Source organism: Mirounga angustirostris, unplaced genomic scaffold (genome assembly GCF_029215605.1).
Source record: "Mirounga angustirostris isolate CCGP_5_RB_7025 unplaced genomic scaffold, mMirAng1.0.hap1 SCAF_5, whole genome shotgun sequence".
Lineage (NCBI taxonomy): Eukaryota > Metazoa > Chordata > Mammalia > Carnivora > Phocidae > Mirounga > Mirounga angustirostris.
The window spans coordinates 153,981,902-154,008,263 of NW_026991713.1; the positions used below are offsets into that span (position 1 = coordinate 153,981,902).

At 48.1% G+C, this 26,362-nt stretch overlaps 1 protein-coding gene and 1 long non-coding RNA gene across 14 annotated transcripts in view; one reads left to right on the plus strand and one right to left on the minus strand.

Moving 5' to 3' along the window:
* Nucleotides 1–26,362, minus strand: part of SYT17 (synaptotagmin 17) — a 190,953-nt gene that overhangs the window by 153,534 nt on the left and 11,057 nt on the right. For all 12 annotated transcript variants that reach the window (XR_010411863.1, XM_064592591.1, XM_064592588.1 and 9 more), the window contains 2 exons: nt 25,987–26,135; nt 22,701–23,320 (listed from right to left, as the gene is read on the minus strand). Coding sequence is in view for 11 of the 12 variants with exons in the window: in XM_064592591.1 (XP_064448661.1) it covers nt 22,701–23,320; nt 25,987–26,135 (769 nt within the window). In the remaining variant the exon portion in view is untranslated. The remainder of the gene's footprint in view (nt 1–22,700; nt 23,321–25,986; nt 26,136–26,362) is intronic.
* On the plus strand, nt 3,150–19,194 carry LOC123844502 (uncharacterized). 2 transcript variants are annotated; one of them, XR_010411864.1, is made up of 4 exons: nt 3,150–3,308; nt 3,798–3,859; nt 15,823–15,916; nt 18,767–19,194. It is a non-coding gene; the product is annotated as an uncharacterized LOC123844502 (long non-coding RNA). The 2 variants fall into 2 exon arrangements; XR_006790793.3 differs by lacking the exons at nt 15,823–15,916; nt 18,767–19,194 and adding an exon at nt 10,251–12,465.

The window sequence follows — 26,362 nt, forward strand, 5'->3', positions numbered from 1 at the left end:
GTTGTGGGTACGATCCTGGGCACTGTAGGATGTTTAATGGCATCCATGGTCTCTACCCACTCGATGCCAAGAGCATACCACCCCCAACTGTGACCACCCAAAATGTCTCTATACATTGCCAAATATCCTCTGAGGGCAAAATCCCCCAGTTGAGAACCACTGATCTACCAGGACCTAAATAATTTGACCCCAGCCTCCATCTCAGACCTCATCCACCAGCCCCAACTGCCTCCTTTCTACTCCTTGAAAACACAAGACCATTCCTGCTGCGGGGGCTTGCACCTGCTACTCTCTCAGCCTGGGAATGTCCACTCAAACGTCATCTCCTCATCTATGCTTTCCCAGACTCCCCCACTGAAAATAGTCCCCTGCCTCCCTCACTTTCAAATGCTTGTTTTCATCACCCATTTTATTTCTTTCAAGGCACGTTGTCCTTATGTGATGCTTTCTGGCCCTCCACGGAGGCAAGGACAGTATCCAACTTTCCACCACCACGTTCACAGCACGTGGAGCAAATTCCATCCAGGTGACCATGAGAACAGGCTACGCGGCCCCTACATGGAGGCTCGCCACCACCATGTCACGGTCGGGAGAGGGGTCCCCCCTGTGTTTTGTTGCTTGCCCTATCCAACCTCAAGAGAACTGAAGCTGTGTTGGGAGAAGAAAACTGCGTGACAGGTGCCATTTCCGCCTTTTCCCACTTTAACGCAATGTCACAAATAAACAGGCCTGGTTTCCTTTTTGAAGAGCCTGATGCACTTAATTTGGCTGAACCACGTGGGGTGGGCTTGGGAGAACCGAAACAGACCATCTGCAAATTACTCAAACGCACCCAGAAGCCAGCCTACAAGCCCCCAGCAGCCGCTTGTACAAATGCTGTTCTGCTCTCTACCCAGACAAAAATCCTCTCTCTCCCCGCAGCCTTTGAAAACCGCTAAGTTCTCATCGATAAAAAGGAAATCAAAGAAAACCATTTGGGACAAAAGACACTTTCTGGGGAAAACAACAGCCTGGCTCTGCTCCTGATACACATCCTTTGAAGCGCTTCGAAATGGGGCTCTGGTTCTCACAGGCCCAGCAGAGGGTTCGAGATGTGTGCATACAACTTTTCACGAGGCCCAAACAAGGCTGCTCTGTGCTTCCCCATCTTTGTTCTCACAGGTTTCGAGAAACCTTTTGTCTCTTAATTTACTGCATGAACAACATTAAAATAGGAATGAATTTTTTTTTTTAAGATTTTATTTATTTATTTGACAGAGAGAGAGACAGCGAGAGAGGGAACACAAGCAGGGGGAGTGGGAGAGGGAGAAGCAGGCTTCCCGTGGAGCAGGGAGCCCGATGCGGGGCTCGATCCCAGGACCCTGGGATCATGACCTGAGCCGAAGGCAGACGCTTAACGACTGAGCCACCCAGGCGCCACAGGAATGGATTTTTTAAAAAGCAAAACTCCAACGATCACCCCAGCCACACTGCATCATGCTTTTTAGGCTCCGTTGCCCCCACCTTGCCACCTCTGGGATTCTTTTCTAGTCCTGGTCAATACACAAAAGTATTATTTGCATAACCGCATTGACAACACAGGCAAATTCTGAACCACCCCCCAAACTTAAATAAATAGACACACTCATTTCTCCTACCACCACCTAGACATCACAAGTGTCTTACTCATTTATTCATCCATCCATCCATTCATTCTTAAGTTCTATGCCCAAAATGGGGCTTGAACTCATGACCCCGAGATCAAGAGTCACATGCTCTCTACCCACTCAGCCAGCCAGGCACCCCATAAGTTTCATTTTTAATGTCTACACAGAATATTCCATTAGGCCGAAATACTGTAATTTATTTTAACCATTTTCCTATTGCAAGGTACTTAGGTTATTTTTAATGACCTAAAATTGGGCACTTTGGCATTTTTCTTCTTTTAGATTACATCTCTCTTTTTTTTTTAAGATTTTTATTTATTTATTTGAGAGACAGCATGAGAGAGAACACAAGCAGGGGGAGGGGCAGAGGCAGGGGGAGTAGCAGGTTCCCCGCTGAGCAAGGAGCCCGATGCGGGACTCAATCCCAGGACCCTGGGATCATGACCCGAGCTGAAGGCAGACGCTTAACGACTGAGCCACCCAGGTGCCCCAGATTACATCCTTCTAATAAAACCCATTGGTGGTATTATTGGGTCAAAGAATAGATCAAGATATATCAAAAAATATCCAGATATTTTTCTGCTGCTCAAGATGACCATGGCAACCAGCAGAAGGATAGGACAGAAGTCTCCCCATAAAGTCACCAGGACTGAATATTAACATTTTGACACATGGGCATGGGATCAGTGGGGCTGCTAACATATTTTTTTGTTTGTATTTCTTTGAGTGAATATACCGATTTAACTGCATTTCCTTTTTTTTTTTTTTTTAAAGATTTTATTTATTTATTTGAGACAGAGAATGAGAGAGAGAGAGCATATGAAAGGGGGGAGGGTCAGAGGGAGAAGCAGGCTCCCTGCCGAGCAGGGAGCCCGACGCGGGACTCGATCCAGGGACTCCAGGATCATGACCTGAGCCGAAGGCAGTCGCTTAACCAACTGAGCCACCCAGGCGCCCTGCATTTCCTCTTTTGCACAGAAATGTTGACGTTCTTTCTGGGTGAGTCCAATGCCCCCTATACACCCACAGCATGCCTGACAATATACATTTCAAACTGGACTCTATCTGTCTGTTACTGTCAGGCTTTCTAATTATTCCTGTCCCCTGGATATCTTCTTCTGGATTTAGTTTGTATTTCCCTGGCTGCTTTCATGTTCATCAGCTCTTTATACTTTCTCTTTTATGAAAACCCTGTTCATTTCTTTGTGCCCATTTTTCTATTGGGTATTTGTCTTTCTCTTATTAATTTACAAAAAGGCCTTTAAATATTATGGATACTAAATTACCCATCTGTTATGTGTTGTTATGGGTTGAGTTGTGCCCCCCCAAATATTCACGTTCAAGTCCCAACCCCGAGGATCTCAGAACATGACTTTATTTGGAAATAGCATCCTTACAGATGTAATTACTTAAGATGAAGTCATATGGGAGTAGGATGGGCCTCTAATCCAATATGACCAGTGTCTTTATAAAAGAAATTTGGACACAGACATGCATATTAGAGAGAGAGCTATGTGAAGAATGAAGTTATGTTTCTGTAAGCATAGTTCCGTGGAACTATCAGAAACCAGGAGAGAGGACTGCAATAGATCCTTCCTAGAACCTTCAGAGGGAGCATGGCCCTGCTGACATCTGGATCTTGAACCGCCAGCCTCCGAAACTGTGAGACAGTAAATTAATTTCTGTTGTTTAAGCCACTCAACTCAGTTTTTAGTACTTTGTTACAACAGCCCTAGCAAACTAATACATGTGTATAGCAAACATATTTTCCCAGTTTGTGGCTTGACTTTTAATTTTTTTTTTTTTTTAAAGATTTTATTTGAGAGAGAGAGACAGTGGGAGAGGAAACACAAGCAGGGGGAGTGGGAGAGGGAGAAGCAGGCTTCCCGCAGAGCAGGGAGCCTGATGCGGGGCTCGATCCCAGGACCCCGGGATCATGACCTGAGCCAAAGGCAGACGCCTAACGACTGAGCCACCCAGGCGCCCCCGACTTCTAATTTTTTTAAACCATATTTTCTGATGAGCAGAGTACAGAATTTTAACGTGGTAGAATGCACCCATCTTCTTCCACGGTTTGCACTTTATGACTTTTTTAGAAACGCTTTGCTACACTCAAGTTGTAAAGACAGTCTCCTTTTTTTCCTTCTAAAGGTCTGGCCTTTCAAGTCTAAATCCTTGGACCATCTGGACTTGGTTTCGGTGTATGGTGTGAGGTAAGGCTCCGTTTTCACTTTTGAGGTGGTAACCATCTTCCCTCCTGTCTTTCTGCCCCATAAGACAATGGCCTCATTGAGGGTAGTGATTCTACATTACTCTGTAATGAACAGACTCTTGATGCATGCTGACACAGAGAAACGAAGCTAAACCTTCCAGAGAAGATAGGAGAGAAGCTCAATCTTTTGAATATGGACAGTTTCTGTCTAGCGCTCAATGGCCATCTAAACTCAGTCAACATACTTCAGATCCACTTAAGCATCTCTAGAGTGAGATACTGACTCTGTTGTAAATTGAGCTCCCAGAGAACATCTTATAGCAAAGATGTTTGTTAGAACATGCAACACTATCAACCCAAACCTGAAATGACAGCATGAAGCCTTGTCTCCAGCTACCCAGGGTCTGTAACAAAGGACTAACAGCGGACCCAAATGATGTTAGGGAGAGTCCCCCTCAAGCAGAAGGAGCAGTGGCCAGGATGGGCCAGGGTACTTATTGAGAAGGGCTGGGAGAAGTTCTGCCAGCTAAGGGAGGGCTTTTGAGCCAGGAGGGTCCAGCCCCCAGACCCTTCTTCCATTTCTGGAAGCATGTCCCCCTCTATTTCTCTGGGTCTCACCACCACCTACCCAACCTCAGATCCACCAGCCCAAGTGTCCCATCAGTAGTTATTTACAGAGTATCTACCACATGTAGGGCACAGGGCTGGTATACAGTAGGCGCTCAATAATTTTCCTAAGTGTGCTAGACACAAAGGACACAGCAGTGAGCAAGACAGTTAAGGTCCGTGTAATGTAGTTCCTGATAGTAAGCATCATTTAATTAATTACTATGCATGACTAATTAACATGAGATGATTTCATTAGCACTGTGGGTGTGTGCTCTAAAGACAAATGGAGTGCTATGGGAACTGACCTTCCTAAGACCCCCCCTGCAGAAGTAAGAACATGGGTCAGAGGGCCAAGGAATAGGCACACGCAATAACCAAAACGGCCAATATGGACAAGTGACGGGAGTAAGGGGGTCCGGGGGGGTGGGGTGGGTGCAGACCCAAGACTGGGGCAGAAGACAGATTAGCTCAGGTAAGAAGTATGGACTTACCTGAGAAACAGGGAGCCACAGAAGGCTTTAGGCAGGGAGTCACCTAATTAGACTTAATGTTTTAAAAGGATCTCTCTGGCTGCACCTCGTTGCTCCTGTCGGTTCAAGCCATCTCTCATTCTGACCCCCTCTTCCACTCACGTTGTACACACCCGTTTCTCTGCTACCTCTCGTAACAAACTCTTTTATGAGGCTACTGGACTTTCCATGTACTATGATTTCTGTGGGGAGGGACTGCATGTTCTAGGTTTTCACGCACCCCTCTTCTCTGCCTAGCGTTGGGAGGTAGGGTAGTTGTTATGCATTGGATTATTTCCATCAAAAGAGAGGGTGAAACCCTAACCCCTGACACCTGTGAATTTGACCTTATTGGGGACAAGGGGATCTGGTCATCTGTAATCAAATTAAGGTGAGACCGTACTGGCATCAGGCGGGCCCTGGTGTCCTTACAAGATGACAGACACAGAGAAGAACACGGCGTGATGATGGAAGCAGAGAGCCAGGTGATACATCTATAAGCCAAGGAGCGCCAAGGACTGCCAGGCCACCAGAAGCCCAGAGAAGGGCATGGGACAGGATCTCCCTTGGTGCCTCCAGAAAGGAACCAACCCCTGCCACCACCTTGATATTGGACATCCAGACTCCAGAACCGTGAGAGGATAAATCCTAGCGGTGGTACGCCTCCCAATTTGCGGGAACTTGTGACGGCAGTCCTGGGAAACTAACACGGTGGTAGCTCAGGCAAAGGACTGAGGAGGTCACAGACCTACATTCCAACACCAGCTTCAGCACATACTCACTGTGTGGCCTTGGCCTTGCTGCTAAACCCCTCTGGGCCTCATTATCTATCCTCCTGGGAAAAACGGGGGAACATAACAGACACCCCATGAAGTTCTATAATGGAGATGAGCTCTTCTTGAAATTCCTCTGTTGGTTGGCATGACTGTGCTCCCTCCTAGCTTCCCTCTTACCTCCTAGCTTCCAATTCTTGGTCTTCGTTGTTCTCATTCCCTTTCGTTTGCCCTAATATGCAGTTCTCCCCAGAATTCAACTCCTGGTCACCTTTTCCTCTTACCTTATTCAGTGTTTCTGGGCAATTCTGTGCCAGGCATGGGATTCTGAGTGTTTTCCTTTATTTTCCCGTTTAATCTGCACCACAGTCCCTGGAGAGGGACGATCATTAGCCTCACTGTACATATGAGTAACCTAAGACGACGGGTGGCCAAGGCGTGTGCCTGACATCACAGCGAACAGGTGGCAGAGCCACCGTGTGACACAATAAGAAATACATACTCGGTTTTTGTCCCCAGTTTCTGGCATACAGCTCCTAAAGCCCTTGGGCTCTCTGGGGGAGATAAGAGTGTCTTTTGGATGCTAATGAGATTGCTAAGGGCTGGGGGTTCCCAGATAGCTTCAGGAAGAAGGCTGGTTGCCAGAAAGACAAAGGCACAGTTAGAGGGTTGGAACTCTCTCGGCCCCAAACTCCACTCTCTGGGGATGGGAGAGAGTAGAGGCTGAGTTCAATCACCAATGGCCAGTGATTTAATCAATCGTGCCTACGAAGGAAACTTCCATAAAAAAAACTCCTAAATAACAGGGTTTAGAGAGCTTCTGAGTTAGTGAACACATCAAGGTGCTAGGAAGGTCGTGGACCCGGAGAGGGAATGGAAGCTCTGTGCCCCTCCCCCCCAATACCTTGCCTTATGCTTTGCTTCCATCTGGCTGCTCCTGAGTTATATCCTTTAAAATAAACAAAGTGTCTCCCTGAGTTTTGTGAGCAATTCTAGCAAATTATGGAACCTGAGGCAGAGGTCAGGAGAACCCCTGGTTTATCGCTGGGTCAGTCAGAAGTATGAGGACACCCTGGCACTTATAATTGGCATCTGAAATGGGGGTGGTCTGATGAGACTGAGCCCTTCACCTTCGGGATCGGAGCTAACTCCAGGCAGTGAGTGTCAGACCTAAGTTGTAGGACAGGTGCCCCGAAAGTAAGGGTTTTTTATAACAGGGCTTCTGAGGGCAGCTGACATAAGCAAGGAGAATAGTGGGGCACCTGGGTGGCTCAGTCAGTTAAGCATCTGCCTTCGGCTCGGGTCATGATCCCACGAGCCCCACATAGGGCTCCCTACTCAGCGGGAGGTCTGCTTCTCTCTCTCCCTTTGCTCCTCCTCCTCACTCATGCTCTCTCTCTCTCTCAATCTTTTTTCTTTTTTTAAAGATGTATTTATTTGACAGAGAGAGACACAGCGAGAGAGGGAACACAAGCAGGGGGAGTGGGAGAGGGAGAAGCAGGCTTCCCGCTGAGCAGGGAGCCTGATGTGGGGCTCGATCCCAGGACTCTGGGATCACGACCTGAGCCAAAGGCAGACGCTTAACGACTGAGCCACCCAGGCGCCCCTCAAATAAAATCTTTTAAAAAAAACCCCACACTTTCTCTGTTTCAGGTTTTGGGGGGCCCTATAGGCAGTATATGTTGTTTCTGTCTATTCAGCATCCCTCCCCACTTACTCTGGTATCAGAGCCTCTTTGGCTGTGGTTTGGGTGGGGCTAAGCCTGGGCATTTGACCCCACCAGAGAAGTCCATGGAGCTCTGCTCAGTAAGGTCCCAGAGCTGTCTGGGTGCCTTGTGGTTCAATTCTTCCTTTGCTTCTATGAACTACTCCACTACCCTTCAGGACTACCCTCTTTTTCTCTCAGATAGCCTGGTATGAATCCCGGCTCCACCATTTACTGTGTGATCAGGTTCCCCAACTCCCCGGCCTTCGTGTTCTTATCTGCGCAACGGGATAGTAAGAACACCTATCAGGCAGAGTTGATGAAAGAATTAAATGGGCTAATAAATGGGAAGAGCTTAGAATCCAGCATTTAGTAAGTGAATCTGTTATCATTTTATTTATCCCTTCCCTTCAGCTGGCCAAACTCAGTTCTGTTGCTGCTTGAACTGAAGACACACTCATTTTCACCTTGTATCCTAGTTACTGATGGCCATGACTGTGTCTCAGAAGCCACTCCAGGAAATGAGGAAGTACTGAGGTCCAGAGTCACCTGGGTTCAAGCCCTGGCCCCACCATTTATTCCTCGAACATCTGAGGCAAGTCATTCACTGACTGGGACCTCTGTTTTCTCATGTGGAACATGGGGATGATCATTGTACCTCACGGGCTTGTATGATTCCATGGGGCCATGTCCGGAAAATGCTTCCCATGGTGTCAGGAAACAGGAAGCACTGACAAATGCTCACTATTTGTTCTACTGAGAGTCTTAAAGGAAGGGACCGGGTCTCACGCTTGTCCGTAGCCCCAGAACCTGCCACTGGAACAGGCTCAGTCTGTGACGACAGGCCCCTGAAACCTTCCACCTCTCTTTCTCTGAGCAGAGCCCCAACATTCTCTCTGAAGCTTACCGCCGGACACCTGGGCCACCCAACCCGCTCAAGCCTCATCTTCTCAACCCCAGCTGGGGTCGACAAATTACTTGCTGGCAAATGTCGCTTTAATCTCCTTGGTCAAACTGAGTCATAGTTCCTCGGCTAAGAAGATTCTAGCGCAATGATCATGATAACGATGGACAGCAACATTTCCTTAGGGCTTACCGGCAGTCAGTGCGCATGAACGGAGGACTTGCTCTGTGCTGGGCCAGTGTGAACACCATAGGCATTATCAGATGCCACCCTCACCACAACTCTTGAGGTCGAATTTGCTTGTCCTGCCATTTTCCATGGAAGGAAGCTGAGCTTCAGCGAGATAGGGTGGAGGCCAGGAGCAGATGCCAGACTTTGAATGCAGAGTCCCCCATTCACTAACTGCATAGCCTTGGGCAAGTTCCGCAGACTTTCTGTGTCTCCGGTTTTTAATTTAATTTTTTTAAAGATATTTTTTCTTTTCTTTTTTTTTTTTTAAGATTGTATTTATTTATTTATTTGAGAGAGAGAGAGAGAGCGCTCGCGTGAGAGTGAGTGCACGGGCCAGGGGGAGGGGCAGAGGCTGAGGGAGAAGCAGACTCCCAGCTGAGTAGGAGACTTAATCCCAGGACCCTGGTATCATGACCTTTGCCCAAGGCAGACGTCGAACGGACTGAGCCACCCAGGCGCCCCTAAGATTTTTTTTAAGTAATCTCCACCCCCAATGGGGTGCTTGCCTCACAACCCTGAGATCAAGAGTTGCACGCTGTACCGACTGAGCCAGCCAGGCGCCCCTGTGCCTCAGGTTTTTAAAATGGAAACTGGGGAAAATGATAGTCCCTCGGTGATTTTTAGATTTATATAGTCTCTAAAACAACGGCTGGTCTACGGGACACACTCAGGAAGAATCAGCAATTGTCATTATCAGCAACAACGAGCAACTGTCCAAGGTCGCACCACGGGAAGTGGCTCATGCTGGCCTGAGGATTGTGGGACTGCGGGGCTGTCCTCTTGATATGGCACCACTGTATACATACATCAAGGCTCTGCGCTTTCAGCCTCAAGCGAACTAGCCCTCTGGTAGCCCACAAAAATACCCTGAAGTAAGTACCACTGTGATCAGTGATGTGCGGATAAATACGTAACCCTCCAGGAGGGGAAGGGCTCTGATTTGTAGCATTTGTCAATTTCATACACAACGGCTGACTTCAATGGGAAGTCAAATGGCTTGTGAAATGCCTGAAAATTTAAAATTAGCTCTGTGAGCCAGTGCAGACTAGCTCCAGCACGCTATATAATCCTCATTTTATAGACAAAGAAACTGAGGCTTAGAGATGATAAGGTAATTCTCTGGGGCCCACACCTCTAGAGGATATAAAAGCCCGGACTTGAACCCAGGTCTGTATATTCCAGGGCCCGGGCTCTCAGCCACCACAGATCCCTTCCCGTGTGAGGTAAGTGTGGCACAGTGCTGGGGCGCCTGGGTGGCTCAGTTGGTTAAGCGACTGCCTTCGGCTCAGGTCATGATCCTGGAGTCCCGGGATCGAGTCCCACGTCGGGCTCCCTGCTCAGCAGGTAGTCTGCCTCTCTCCCCTCTCATGCTCTCTCTCTCTCTCTCATTCTCTCTCTCAAATAAATAAATAAAATCTTAAAAAAAAAAAAAAAAGTGTGGCACAGTGCTAAGACCTCCCACCTGCAAGTCAGGCAACCTAACTAGTCTCTGAAAGCTGTGTGATCTTGGACAAGTCACTCAACTGCTCTGTGCTTTAGTCCTCTCATCTAGAAAACAGGCTTGGTCCAAACCATCTCTGGTTCCCCTTCTAGTTGACATTATAACTAGGACTCAAAAGCTCGTGTTGAGGTCTGAAATGTAAACTCCATTTCTATTTCAGGAGGAGGAAAACAAGAAGGACCACAGGAAAAGAAACTTCTAGTTAATGCTGCCTTCTAAGGCTCTTGCCAAAACACTGCTGCTCACCAAAACCTGGGCAGGAAACCCTTTTAACACACACACAGGCCAGCATCCTACTGAAAGAGTCAAGGCTGACAGAAGCTCAGGATAAGTTAGAGGAATTGCTCATTAAAAAATTGACATTTGCTTTGTCTAAGGCCTTGCCTGATCGGTATCAGGCGGTGAGCGATCTCAAAATACAATATGCGGATGGGAGAGGTTGGGGGGCGTGTATCGCTTCTGGAGGTTTCCAGGTACTCGGCCCAATCAACACATAACCCTGGGTGCCTCAAATCATCACCTCTTTTTCCTTTTAAAAAATGTCCTAAACTCTATCTCTGTCTGCCTGGGACATGGTGTAAGGTTAAAGAAGCACATATTGAAACACAAATCAGATCCTCTGGCCAATTCCTCATGGCCTTGATCTTACTTGCTTCCCGACATCTCCTTCCTCTTTTCGGCTTTCTCCCTCCTCCTTCCCAGTCCAGTGTAGGAGCTCCCAGTCAGTAGTTATTCAGTGTATATTATATGCCAGGGGCTTTGCCTGCCTGCTCTTGGTTTATCAAGATGTAATGGAGTGGAGTTAGAATGGCTAAAAGCACAGCCTCTGGAGCTGGACAGCCTGGGTGCAAATCCCAGTTCTGTGGCTTTGGGCATGTTACTTAATGCATGCCTCAGTTTCCCCATCTATAAAATGGGATGAGAACAATCGTTAATACAAAAGAAATGCTTGGGGTGCCTGGGTGGCTTAGTTGGTTAAGCATCTGCCTTCACCTCAGGTCATGATCCTGGAGTCCTGGGATCGAGCCCCATGTCAGGCTCCCTGCTAGGCAGGGAGCCTGCTTCTCTCTCTCTCCTCCAGCTCCTGCTCTCTCTTGCTATCCCTGTCTCTGTCTCTCTCAAATAAATAAATAAATAAAATCTTTTAAAAAATTATTTAAAAAATAACAGAAATGCTTAGCACCATGCCTGACACAGTGAGTACTACGGCAAAGTCCGCCCTCTTTAATTACTATCCTCACAACACTGCCCCAATTCCCCATGCCGCAAGCATTGCATTATTATCCCTGATTTATAGGTGAGGAGTTGGGATCAAATTCACACATCTGGTAAAAGGTGAAGCCGGGACCTTCACCAGATCCGTCTAACTCTAAAGCTAATACTCTTTACACAACAATATTTATTCAATTCAAAAACATCTAACGAGTTCCTTCGCCATGCCAGAAATACTGAGAATAAACAGAAGCAGAAGCTGATGTTATGGAGAGTCTGGCTAAGCCTTGAGCTATACATCAACAGGATGCGGAAGGGGACGTTCCCTGTTGGACCCAGAACTGGCCGCCTGGGCCCACAGCTGGGGACAAGGGACAGGCATGAAGGAGCAGGCAACCAGTGGGGCCCAGGACCTCCCTCTGGGATTTCTAAGAGGCAGAGACCGGGTCCTGCAGTATTCCAAACCATCGCCATTCCCTGCCTCTAGAAGCAGAAGAGGAGATGCTGGCTGAGTGGGGAAACCTGAGGACTGTCCCTGCCCATCCACCCCACAGCTGAGACAGATGGCTGCCAAGAGAGTCACAAAGATCACACACCCCTACAGGAAGGGGAGAGTGGCACCTTCTTCTCTATAGGCATTTGTTTAACCAGGGGTCTTGCTCATCTGCTTTTCACCGTTCTGATCAGACGAGTGGTGGAATGGTAATAAGTGGCAAGCAGAGGGAAGGGAGAGCATAGAAGATCCTGCACTCGGAGCCCTCGAGGGGGCAAGAGTGAGTGTGGGGACACAGAAGGCACCACCCCAGCCCCCAGGCCTGACCACATCACTGCCAGAGACCACCGAGCTCCCTACTGCCAGCCCCACATCTCCCCATCTGAGGAGTCTCTCTGGCCACCAGAGTCCTCCTTCTTCATGTCCATGCAACAGGCTGGAGGAGCCCCAAGGAATTAAGGGTTTCCAGAAGCAGCCCTCAACCTCTACCTGCAGGGAGCTGGTGAGTAAACTCTCTGGCACCGTCACCCCTACACTGAGTGCCCAGGAGGATCATGACCCAGGTGCCCACGGTGGTAACCTGCCTGATAACACGTCCTTTAGTACAGGTCTCATCCCCCTGCTTCCCTTCTGGTTTTTCTTGGCATTACCCCCAAATAAAACACTTGTACTCAAATCTTGGTCTCAGGGTCTGCTTCTAAGAGAATGCAGCCTAGGTCAGAGACAACTTTCCCAGGACCAATGAGCCATCTGATTAGGACCCATCCTTGAGAGCTCCTCCTCCAGGGAAGGGAGCCCAATAGCAAAAGGCCATGAGGTACCCTCCCGGGGCCACAGCAGCCCCCCTCCACTTCCAGGAACTTCCAAATAGTTGACATCCGCCTGCTACCAGGGCCCTGCCTACCAAGGTTCTTCTGTTGCAGATGTTAGCCAGGAAAGTGTTAGCCAGGGAAACTGCAACAAAGAAAAAATCACAAATGTGGCAGCTAAGTAAGGAGACATTCACTCTTCCTTCCCCTAAACCATGCTCCCTCCCACTGCAAGGCTCCTGAGTGCTGGCCACTGGCCGGAATGTGGATGTGGGAACCAACCTTCTTCCACCATGTGGACAAGGGTAGGACTCAAGGAATGATGGGCCCCTGAGAATCCTCCCTGGGACTTCTGGAACTCTTTAGAAGAGAGGACCTCTCTTCCCCTGTGTATGTCCTGGCTGATGGGAGGTAAGCCTGGGCCAACTTGTGGTCACTTTTGCTCCACGGGAAGGGTCTTCCTGAGAAGAAAGGCAATGGAGTAAGGCAGAGCTGAGGAACATTCTAGCTGAGAAAGATTCCCAGGGCATAACCTGAACCCCAGACCCAGTGGCGCTGGGAGCCCACACAACCACAAACCTTCTTCTTTGGCAAAAGCTAGCTTGAGATGGGTTCTGTCAGTTTTAATCAAGATTCCTGATAAAAATAGACATTCTGAGGGCCACACAAGAAAAGTAAATCTCTTTACCTCAGGGTCATGCAATTTTTTTTTTTCTATTCCGCAATCAAAAAAACAGCAATCCCACACTGACACCTTTCTTGGTTCCCAAATCAGACTGTCTTGTGGACATTTTCAAAAATCCAGTCAGTTTGGTGCTCCTGAGGAAAGCCACGAGCACGCCCCTCGGACTCTGAAGGCTCTCCTCAACAACAGGCTCCAAGCAAACCCAGAATTCCTTCTAAGGAGATAACTCCAAAGGTGGAAGGAAGCAAGGTACATACTCATATAAAAATGAAGTTATACCTAGGAGAAAGACAATCTTATCACACTTGAGTTACATGGGGTGGATCAGTTTACAAAGTCATTGGCCAGGACCTTCTCCTAAATAGATTATTTTATAGCAGTTACAGGTGTGGGCTTAGAGTCAGGCTCAGGTTCAATTCCCCATTCCAGCTGTGCAACCATGGGTAAGTTCCTTAACCTCTCTGAGCCTCAGGGTTCCCATCTATGAAATGCAAGTGTCATTATTATCCACCTGGTAGGCTAATGTAAGTGTTGCATGCCGCCCAGAGTCCAGTATGTGTGAGGACGCAGAACATATTTACTGCTAAATGTGAATCACTCAGTCTTACTTGGCAAAGGCAATATGCACAGACTTCACTTCCTAAGCCACGGGGCCCTGAATGCTAGGCATCGAAGATTGAAAAGGCATTCCTTCGGTCAGAGCAAATCTCAGGTTAAAGCAATTTTCAGAAACATAAATATCCAGCATTCCCGTGTGCAAATATCACTTCTGACGAAACACATTTTCTTCTTCTGCACGCAAGTCAAACATTTCTCCTCAGTGGAAAATCTGGCTTTGCAATAAAGGATACTATACCCCTACCCGTCTCAGGATTATCCCCCAAGAACTTTTAAGAGCACTCTAACCTGAGTCTACTCCTTCCCAAATGACTCCATCAAACATAATCCTGATGGCAGCCTATGTTGGCCACTCAGCTCTTTCAAACACCACAAGAGCCAGCCAGTGAGTGGTAGAGGCACGCTTCCGAGCTGTATGTCCAGCTTGGACAGCTAACCCTTTCTGCTTTCCTCTGGCCACTCAGTGTCGCTCAGCATGAGGACCCCAGTTCACCTGCATTGGGATCTCCCAGCACCTTCGCTGAAGTGTGATTCATCCAGGACTCATGACCCTGGAATCAGTGAGGCACAAGTCTGGGAGCCTCCGCTGCTCATGAAAATAAGAAACAGCCAGCACAATGGTAGAATCCCCACTCTGTCAGGCAGCCTGGTTTACAGCGCCCCCGAAGCTGGAGTTGAATGTCTAAGGGCTGGTCCTGGACATCAAACACCGTGCCTTCAAATCATCTCTCCAGCTGGCCCCTCGTGCACCTGCACCTCACACCAGGTCCGGGACATCGCCTCCTGCCTACATGACCGTAGCAAATTACTCCTAACCAGTGCCTCTGTTTTCTTCTCTCTTCGCACTCCAACATTTTATTATAAAAACTGTCAAATCCAGAAAAGCTGAAAGAACTGTATAGTCACCTCCTTTATACGTATCACCTGGCTTCTGCAATGCAGCTATTAATATTAATAATTCTACATTAGTATTTTAAAACTATGCTACACTTGCCTAATGGTGTATCTAATGATCTTTTTTTTTTTTTAAGATTTTATTTATTTATTTGACAGCGAGAGCAGAAACACAAGCAGGAGGAGTGGGAGAGGGAGAAGCAGACTCCCCATTGAGCAGGGAGCCTGATGTGGGGCTCAATCCCAGAACCCTGCGATCATGACCTGAGCCGAAGGCAGACACCTAACGACTGAGCCACCCAGGCGCCCCTCTAATGATCTTTTTTTAAGATTTATTTATTTGACGGGGGGAGGGGCAGAGGGAGAGAGAGAATCTGAAGCAGACTCCCTGCTGAGCTCGGAGCCCGATGCAGGGGCTCGATCTCCCAACCCTGAGATAACGACATGAGCCGAAATCAAGTCAGACGCTTAACCGACTGAGCCACCCAGGTGCCCCTCTAGTGATCTTTTTCGGAAGGCATCTTAAGATAAGCTACAGACATTGGTACACTTCTCCCTGAAACTTCAACAGGCATGTCAGTAGCCAGAGCTCAATGTGTGTTTACAGCGCTTTCTTCCCCCCACAAATAGCATTTACATCCAACGAGATGCACAAATCTTAAGTGTACCTGATGAGTTTGACAAATGCTCACACCAGTATATCAAAGGCCTATCAGGATGTAGAACATCACTATTCGTCCAGAAATGTCCCTCTTGCTCCGTTCCACTCAATCCTCTTCCCTACTGTTCCCTTCCCACAACCACTGTTCCGATTTTTTCACCATAGATTAGTTTTGTTGGTTCTCAAACTTGATATAAGTGCAGTCATATATATGCGCTCTCTTGGATCTGGCTTCTGCTTAGCATTATGGTCGCTCCGAAAAATGTTCTACTTGGCATAATGTTTGTGACACTCATCCTTGCTTTCGTGTGCATCACGGTACTTTGTTCCTTCTTATTTCTGAATAATGCTCCATTATAGGAATATACTATAGCTCGTTATCCTTCACCCTGATGGTGGGACACCTGGCTGCTTCCAGTCTGGGGCCTATGACAGGTGAAGCTGCTGCGAATATGTGAGTACAATTTTTCGTGCGGACATAACATTGTCATCTCTCTTAGACAAATACCTAGGAGTAGCATTGCTGGATCATGGGGGTACATAAATGTTTAGTTTCACGAAGAACTACTACCATGTTATACTACATTATACCTCTCCGCTGTCTGAGAGTTCCAGTTGCTCCACGTCCTCACCAACATTTGGTGTCATCGGTCTTTGTAACTTTTATTAGACATTCCAGTAGGTGGGGGTGTAGTGGTATTTCGCTGTGGTTTCAATCTGCAGTTCTCTGACTGGCTAACAACGTCAAGCACCACTCCATGTGCTTAGAGACCATCTGTATGTATCTTCTTTTGTGGAGTGTCTGTTCAAAACTGTTGCCCATTTTAAAATTGGGATTTTTTTTAAGGGGGAGAGAGACAGCGTGAGCAGCTGGGAGGGGCAGAGGGAAAGAGAGAGAATCTTAAGCAGGTTCCATGCCCAGCACAGAGCCTGATGTGGGGCTCGATCTCACAACCCTCAGATCATGACCTGAGCCAAAATCAAGAGTCCGATGCTTAACCGACTGAGCCATGCAGGCCCCTGGGATTTTTTTTTTTTTTTTTTAATTTTGGGGTCATTGGTGTTCTTTACATATTTTGGATGTAAGTATCTTGTCCCCCAACAATTTCTCTCCAGGGCAGCCTGACAGGGTCACCTCTCCTTCTCAAAACTCTCCAGGGCTTGCCATCATACTTAGGAATAAAATTCAAGTCTTTACCTATACCTTTAACTATAACACTGATGTAAAGTGACCTTTTTATACCAAGTCAACCCCATCTCCTCTCATGCTCTCCTCCTCACTAACTACTCCAGCTGTCAAGATGCCAAACCAGCTCCTGCCTCAGGGCCTTTGCACTTCCTAAAGTCACTGTTTGGAATGCTCTTCCTCCAGGCTCACTCCCTCACTCTATCTAGCTTTCTACTTAAATGTCATCTCCTCACCCATTTAAAATAGCTTCCCCACCCTCACCACCCAGCCATCCCTCTCCAGCCCCTTATCCTACTTTGTTTACTCTCTTGGCATAGACAGTGAAACATGGTATTATTTGTTAACTCATTTATTTGCTACGTATCTCCCTCCACCAGAATGTAAACTCCACGAGGGCAGGCACTTTTGTTTTGCTGGCGGTAGAGAACCAGTGTAATGTCGTGGTTACAGCACATCATTTTTTATGTCAAAGAGCCTCAGTCCTACCACTTAGCAGCACAAATTACTTAACTTCTCTCTGTCCAATTTCAACCTCTGTCAAATGGACCCTTGTTAGGATAAACAAGTTAGGCCGTGTACATCATTTAGAGCACCGCTTCGCTCACCGTAGATACTAACTTACGGCTGTATCAGAAGTCCCAGTCCCTAAAACACAAGAAGATACTCAGGGACTAAATAACTGAATAAAGTATATAGGTATGCTATTTTTGTTGTATACTTACTGGGTCAAAATCATTATCATTCTCTCCCAGTTCGAGGGACTTTCACTTCCCAAAAGTCCTTTCTCCTGAGAAGAGTTCACATCTGTGCAGATGCACAGTAAGGGATGCGAAGTCGTAGGTATGAGGTCTCTGCTCGGCTCAGGCAAACCAAGACCCACAGGTTACATGATTCCAGCCACAGAGTGGAACAAGACCTCTGTTCCTTCCTAATGCTCTGGGAGGTTGTGCTATGTCCATGGGGCATCTACACTCTCCACCACCTTGCCCATCCTTCCCAAAGCCACACGATCTCAAGAGAAAATAAACTGCCTTTATCCTGGATATGTTTCTGGCTCAAAAAAAGGATTGCAGAAATATGTATACACCCATGTTGCATAGTGTATTATTGGCAATATTACTATATACTGTAGCATATTATATATTTACATCTAATAATAATAGCTATCACATTTGTTATATAATATATCGTAATACATATTGTAATATCTACTACAGTATTATAAAATGACTCACAAGAAGCAAAAGGTGGAAGCAACCCAGTGTCCACTGACAGATGAATGAATGGACAAACAAAACGTGGTATACACCTATAATGGGATATTACTCAACCTTCAAAAGGAAGGTAATTCTGAAACATGCTACGACATAGATGAACTCTAAGGACATATGTCACAAAAAGACAAATCCCGTATGACTCCACGTATATGAGGTACCTAGAGTAGTCAGATTCATAGAGACACAAGGAATGGTGATTGCCAGGTGCTGGGGACAACAGGGGATGGGGAGCTATTGTTTAATGGGTATAATGTTTCAGTTTTGCACGATGAAAAGAGTTCTGGAGACAGATGGTGATGACGGTTGTCTAATGCTGTGAATGTACTTAATACCACCGAAATGCGCACTTAAAAATGGATAAGCTGTTGCACTACCTCCCATCTAGCTCCCATATATAACTATCTAGAATTTAAGTAAAATTTTTTAAAAAATGGATAAGCTGGTAAATTTTGTTATGTATGTTTTGTCGTAATTACTAATAATTTTTTTTTAAGAAAGAGTAGAGCCTAGGGGTGCCTGGGTGGCTCAGTTAGTTAAGCGTCTGCCTTTGGCTCAGGTCATGATCTCAGGGTTCTGGGATCGAGCCCTGCATCGGGCTCCCTGCTCAGCGGGAGGCCTGCTTCTCCCTCTCCGCTCGTGCTCTCTCTCTCAAACAAATAAATAAAATCTTTAAAAAAAGTAAAGCCCACACAGATTTCATGTTTAATGGCCACAGTGTCGATTCACTGCCGTCCACTTGGATGAACAGAATTTCTCTTAGCGGCGAGAGTAACTTCACACCTGTTCAATCACCGCATATGCTTTAGATTTCTCTGTCCTCCTTTTCATTATCTCCTAGCCAAACCTTACCAACGAGACCAAAACATTTACAGTAGCTCCATTAGCTGCTAGTGTCCTGAAGGCCAAGATCAAAGACACAATGTTCAAAGCCACAAAACAGCTGGGACATTCGGCCGCAAGCCAGAGGATGCCTACAGCCGGCCCTAGCCGCCACCGTTCCCGTGGGTTCTCCAAGGCACAGAGATGTAGAACTCAGCCCTAAGAGTCGCACTGATCCCACACCAGTGAGGCAGCCTGAAAACAAGAAACTGCTGAGCTCTGCTTTCCACCCCCTGATGCAGGTGCATCTCCCCGTCCCATTCAACGGACCAACAAGTGCCTTGGTGAAGGCGGACGCTGATCTGCAAGGAAAATCAGCATCAACATCCAATGGCCTCAGTGCATCGTGTGAGGATTTTGTTTTCTGTCTCCAAGGCAAGCCTACTTTGCACGGTATGGATTTTTGTTCAGAACCAGTATCTCCTTTTCTACACCCTCCGCCCCTGGCTCTCCCTGCTTCCCAGCAACTGTTTCTCCTGGAAAAACGCTCCCCAGCCTTCAGGGACTAGCCCTGCCCTTGTCTTGCCTGCATGGTGACCCTGTTGCTGTCCTCGAACCTCCACTTCCCCTTCTTCCATCGTGGGCTTTCTCCTTCTGGCACTACGGACGCTTTTGGCTAGAACATTCTTCGGGGTGGGGACTGTCCCGTACACTGCAAGTACTTAGCAGCATCCCTGATCTCCACCCACCAAACCCACAACGTTTCCCAGCACTGCCAAATGTCCTGAGAGCAAGACTGTCCCTGACTCAGAACCACTGATCTGTAGGACAAAAGCTGCAGGGAGGCCCATGGCCGCCCCGCTGAAAATCAGATTTCCCAGTCCAGTCCCAGCCAACGACTGACAGAGGCTGTCTCCCAGTCTGAAGGAGGAAGGACCCTGCAGTGCCATCTGGTGATCCACAGTCCCCCTCCCCACCACCGATTAGGCTGACGCTAGGACCACGCCCTTCCTGGGCTGTCATCCTTCGCCTAGACTGCTTCCCTCCCTCCCCTGCAGGGCATTCTCCTACGTCCTGCTATGGGTTCAATGATATCCCCCAAAAGACAGGTTATCATCCTCACTCCCATCACTTCAGAATGTGACCTTACTTGGGAATAGGGCTGTTGCAGATGTAATTATTTAAAACGGGAACATAATGGAGTAAGGTGGGCCCCCTCATCCAATAGGACTGGTGTCCTTAAGAAAAGACAGAGATGCACACAGAGAAGGTCATGTGACGACAGAGGCAGAGATTGGAGTGATGCAGCTATAAGCCGAGGGGGGGCGCCAAGGACGGCCGGCAACCACTAGAAGCCAGAAAGCGGCAAGGAAGGATTCTCTCCTATAGGTTTCAGAGGGAGCATGGCCTTGATCTTGGACTTCCAGCATCCAGACTGGGAGACAATCAATTCCTGTAGCTTTAAGCCTCCAATTTGTGATGTTCTATCACAGCAGCCCTACAAACTAATCCACACCCAAATCCTTATCTCAAGCTCTCCTTCCAGGGAACCCAAACCTCCAACAACCGGCCTTTCTTCTCAGACTGTAAATTCCAGAGCCAGCCTGAGACGGGAAATGGGAGTCTGCTCTTCCCTGGGCCAGTTTCCATGAGCCTTTCTTTGAGCGAGAAGGGAGAAGGAAGAAGGAGGGAAGGAGGGAGGGTGGCCGGTGGGAGAAAGAAATTCACTTCGGGGAATCCTTCCCTCCCTCCATCCTTTATTCATTCAACAAATATTACTGAGCACTAAGTACCACATGGCAGGCACTGTTCTAGGTGCAGGACATGGAGAAGCGTTTGCATACTAGCAGGGGAGATAGAACATAGAATGTAGGTCTGTGGGATGATGGGAAGGGCCACAGAGAAAAGAAAAAGCAGGGGAAGGGGCCAGGGAGTGCCTGGGGTGGCGGCCACTATGTCAGCAGAGGGGTGCGGCAGATACCGCCTCTGGTGCCAGCTACAGACGGTCCCCAAGTCCTGCTTGGGCAAGGTATCCGTTCAGGCAGACAGCCGCTTCCTGTCCCAGCCCTCCCGTGAGGCCGTGGGAGCCCACCTGACCCACGGGCAATGGGCCACAATGGCCCGAAGAGCCACCATTGACTTGCCCTCCTTCCCTGGGTTCTCCTCACCCCTCACTCCTGCTTCCTGGGATCACCTCCTAAATAAACACCCTGCACCCAGGACCTTGCCTTGGCCTCAGATTTTGGGAGAATCAAACTAGGGCAGACGGGCCGGGAAATCTTTGCTGAGATTGTAACATTTCAGCCAAGACCTGACATGGCAGCCAAGGCAAGGTGTGTGTATGTCCAGATTCTCTGGGTGTCCAGGGTCCTCCACACTGATGTACACAATCAAGCTGGCCATACAGAGTTGATTTTGTCCAGTGGGTCTCCCTCTTTCAACTGTGTAAGTTTCTTGATGGTTGAGAACCCAGTGATATCAAACATCGAGGAGGCTACATGGAAAGCATCCAATATGTCCTGATCATGTGACGGGAAGAAGGATATGAGATTATAGCAAACACTGCTAACACCTGGACCACCACCTCCTGGTCCTGATGACTTCGGTGCACACGGGCCCCCATGGGGCGGCCAGCTCTTGTGCTTTTTTTTGCATTTGTGGATGTCGAAGTTCTCTATCCGTCAGTGTAACGGGTCAGAAATGCCAGGGGAGGAGCGTCTCCATCCCCCACAGCCCTCCTTCAATGGCCGATAGGAGCTGGTGTATGAACACCGCAGCTCCCCTGCCCCTCTGGTGGAAAGACTCGTAGGCATGTGTCTAACGCTGGCTTCCCATTTCCCCAGCAGGTTTCGGCGCCGGTCACCCACAGTGGTGGCCAGCCAGGTAATGCATACTTTATGTGAATTTCCCACTCTCTCCTGGTGTGTCCTCTGGTGTCACCTCCCTAATAAATGACTTCCCTGGCCTTGGGATTTTCTTCTTCTTGGGGGATCCAAATGAAGGATAAATCTATCTTTGATTAGAAACACACACACACACAGAAATACACACACACAGAAGAGCAACCCCTCCAGTCCCCATGTTTAAAACCTGTACTCAGGTGTGCTACTGAATCATCAAATCCCTGACCCGTAGAGCTCAGCTTTGAAAAGCACCTTGGTGTGTCAGACGTAAAATAATCCTGCCTGCGTTACACCAGATTGTCACCCTCAGCGTGAATGGACTAGACTGGCCTCCCACTGGCTGGGTCTTTTCCTGCCCTTGGGCTCCCACCTCCTCCTTCCACCCACACTGCATGCACTGTCATCCTCCAGTCCACAGAATGCCCAAGGGAGGGATGCTCTCAGCCCACTGGGGACAGAGCCGGGTCCGTGGGTGGCTTCCCAAGCAGCCAATTGCCTGTCTGTGGGCTGGTAGGGGGAAAGAAGCCAATCTCACAATTTGCCTGAAAAACATCCATGTATCATCCTGTTCTTCAGCCCTCATTTTATTTTTCCCAAATCAATTTCTGAAAGTCAAAATGACTGACAGCTTCATACCCTGGACAATCATTCTCCTTATTTAATAACCTGGCCTTGATGACAAAAAGCTCCCAGGGTGGTGGTGGTTACATGAATCTCTACATGCAGTAAAATTTCATAGAACTCCATAAACACACACACACAGTGGTGCATGTAAAACTCCGTGAAAATTCAATAAGGTCCGAAGCTCCGTTGCCAACGTCACTTTGCTGGCATTGCTAAGGCACTCGGGTTGTGTGAGATTTATCACTGGGGCTGCTGGGTGACGAGACAAGAACTCTGTATGGCGTTTGCAACTGCTTGCAAGTCAAAACTTGTTTCAAAATAAAAAGTTTTTAACATGCAAAGACGATTTAAATAATGAAATGAAAATCACCTTTTTTTTTTTTTTTTTAAGCTCCCAGCAGGAGACAGCACCAACCCACCCCTTACCTGAGAACTGGGGACCAGCGCCTTCCACCAGTGCCCGCCTTTCACCAGGTCAACCTCGCACAAAGGGACGGACACCTTCCCGATGACACAGTGGCGGGAGAACTTATCAAAATCCACCACGGTCAGCAGCAGGGTCCTCCTCTGTGCTTCCAGGAAGGGGATCTCAAAGGTGTAACGCTCCTCAAACACGGGTTTCTGGGTCTTGCGTTTGACCCCCGTCTGCTTCGAGTTCTTCTGGTCCGGCAGGAGACAGATCTTGACGTAGGGGTTTGAGTGCGCCATGTCCTGGCGTGAGCCGTCGTGGGAGATGGGGGGCGGCAGGTCCCTGGCCTCGATCACCCTCACGGTCAGGTGGTTGTGTAGCAGGTCGTACTGGGTGCTGAAGTGCAGCATGCCCAGCTGGTACTTGGACAAGATCTCCTCATCGGTCAGGAAGTCCACATCGTCGCTGTTGGAGTCTAGGGAGTACAGCTGGGGCTCGAACTTTCTGAAATAGTCGTCTGGGGTGTAAGTCCGTCTGAGCACCGAGGGCTGGATGGGCTCCTTTTTGGCGCTGAGAATGCCAAACTCGATGGGTTTAATATCAATGAGCGGGGAGCTGGGTCGTCTGGATTCAAGACCTAAACAGCCGCCAGAAATAACAATTAACATTGCCACGTGTGGGACCAAACCTGGGCCGCTTCATGAAACTGGCAACATTTCCTAGATTCTCACGTTGTTCACTGTTTCCCAAATCTCTTTGCCATCTGCTCTCCACACCTTGAGATCCTCTTATTTATTCTCTGAGAGACAACATGGCGGCATGACCATCCCCATCACAACCAGGCACTGTTCTCAACAAACTGACATATCAAGTCATCGGATCTCCACAAGGTATTAGATAATGGCGATCCCTACTTGACAGATGAGGAAACAGAAACTCGAAATAGCTCTCCAGAAGTGACACAGGTAGTAAGAGGAAGAACCGGGAGTCAAGCCCAGCCTGTCTGGCCCCAGAGTCTTGAGGCTAACCGTGACCCTATACGGCCTCCCCTTCCGGAGAGTGGACTGTGGAGCCAGAGTTCCTGGGACTCAGTTTCCCCATAAAATGGAGTCAATCACAGCGCCTGCTTCAAAGATTATGGTGATTCAAGGAGCCAATGCATGGAACGGGCTCGGCACAGAATGTGCACATGGTAACAGCTCGCTACATGGTAACTACTGTACTTCTTCAAGGATCATATTTGGACTTCCCCACTTGTGGGGTGCCTCTCCCCTCCCCATCAACCAGCAGAGTTTATGGCTCCCAAGTCCATCATTCGAATCTTTGCTCATCCCTTGATTCTAGCAATGAGCTCATGGAATTTTATTTTAAAAAACTATTTAACTGAAGCATTACTGACATACAAAAAAAGCTGTGCATATACGAGCTTGGAGGTAAGTACGCAGCCATGAAACCATCACCACACTCTGTGCTATACACATACCCATCACCTCCCAAAGTGTTCTCCTGCCTTCTTTATTTACTTAATTTTTCTGGTGATAAGGACCTTTAACACAGGATCAAGTCTCTTAGTAAAATTTTAAGTATACAATATTGTTAACTATAAGCACTGTAGAGCTCTAGAACTTCTTTATCTTGCATAACGGAAAGCAACACCTCCCCAGCTCCCCGTCCCTGCAGTCCCTAGTAACCACACTTTTCTCTCTGCTCCTAGGAGTCTGACTATCAGATTCCTCATATAAAGCAGGGTTATGTAGCATTCGTTCTTTCACGACCTTCTTGTTAAGTGCCCCAGCACCTGTCTTGTCCGCTAAAATCATGAGACTTTGGTCTGGTGCATGGCTGGTACTCTGATAACTATGTGCTAAATGATAATCATCTGCGTACAGGGCTGGGCAGGAGACCTAGGAATCATCTAGACGGGTGCCATTCAAGAGAAATACAGTGGGGTTCAGAAATACAAACCACATGGGTAACATAAAGTCTTCCAATTCTTTAAGAGTGCAAAGAAACGGGTGAAATTAATATTTTCAACATATAATCAAAATGAAAACGTCTCAGTGAGACAGTGTAAATTCTCTTTTATTTCCTGGCTTCAAAATCGTGGGCACGTAACACATACAGCATGTCTCCACTGGGCTCAGCCCCATTTAAATGCTCACCAGCGCTGCGTGGCTGGTGGCTGCCGCACTGGACAGCGCAGGTCGGGAACAGGCCTCTTGCTTTACAGATGGAAAGACTGACGCCTAGAGAGGCCTCACATCCCCTCTGTTTCACTCTTTCGAGCCCTTGAACTTTTCTCTACTTCCTGCCCCGCCCCCCGTTTACCCCCAAGAAAGATCAGACACCAATATTTCCACCTGAGTGGATTTACTTCATGAATTTTAAGCTTTTCCCCGCCCTCTGTTAAGTGAATTGCAGACAGCTGAATGGGACAGCAGAGATCCTTTCGGGGAGTGAAAGGAGGCTGGGGGTCTTTGGGCTTTATCCTCCTTTTCCCTCCCCACCCAAACCATGCCATCTGGTCAAAGACAGATGCTGTACATCCGAGTGGACCAACTGGGGGGCCTGTGGACCCTATTTGACCTAGAGATACATCTTGTCTGGGTTTAAAGCTAAAGAAGTTTCATATAAAACCCCAGATCGCCAGTTTCTCTTTAGAAAGGGCAGGCAATACGGAGCCCACAATCTCGCACGCCCCCCACCCCGGCCTTTCAGTGGGGCACTGGCTTCCCAAATGGCCACAGTCCCCACCCCGCCCCGGTAACTGAGGCTGAGTCAGCTGCCACTTGTCACTGCATTAGAACGAATCTCATCTCTATCCAACCCTCTCCAACTCATTCACGGACACAACCCACCTGGCCCCTGAAGTTACTTGAATTTGCAAGCGCTGCCATACAACACGGGAACACCCACCTTTTGGGGTCTGAAATGATAATATGCTGACCACGTCAATCAACTGAGCCAATTCAATGAAATTTGTGATCAGGAAAAAGAAAAATCGATCAAGTAACTGCTTCCGGCTGAACTCAGCAGAAATCAGGTGCAATGCACTCTGGTCACACGGTTATCATCTCTCCATCATCCTGTCTCCTGCCCGGACTGTCATCCCACTCTGCCCCCTCCCCAGAAGACAAGCCCTTCCCTCACATCTTTCCTTGGGGATGCTGCCGAGTGTCTGGGAAAGCCAGCTCTCTTCTTTTGTCCTGGGGACCTGGCTAATGGGACTTTAATTTGTGAATGGAGGTGGAATGGCACAGGATTTCGTGAGGATCCCTAGGCAGTCACAGCAAAGATGCTTACTTGAAATCCTTCGGGTCAGGCTGTACGTAGACTTTGACGTGTCTGAGGATGAGCATCTGCGATCTGGGGAGTTGGTCCGTGGGGTCAGAGGGACTTCACTAGCTGTGTGGACAGAATCCCCGTCCTTGTCACTGCTCCGGCCGGCCATCCTATAGGAAAGGAAGAGGTCTCAATGGTTGTCAAAAAATCCCCAGGGACTGGCATCCCCGCCCCTGGGAAGACAGACCCACGACGAAACAGCTCTCAGATCCAGTTTATACAACTTGCAGTAATACAAACTTGAATCAGTGAGGCAGCCCTAGACTCTCAATAATGCCTTCCTTTTTGCACAAAATGAGAAATGAAATAAGGACTTTCTGATTTAGAACAATCTGTC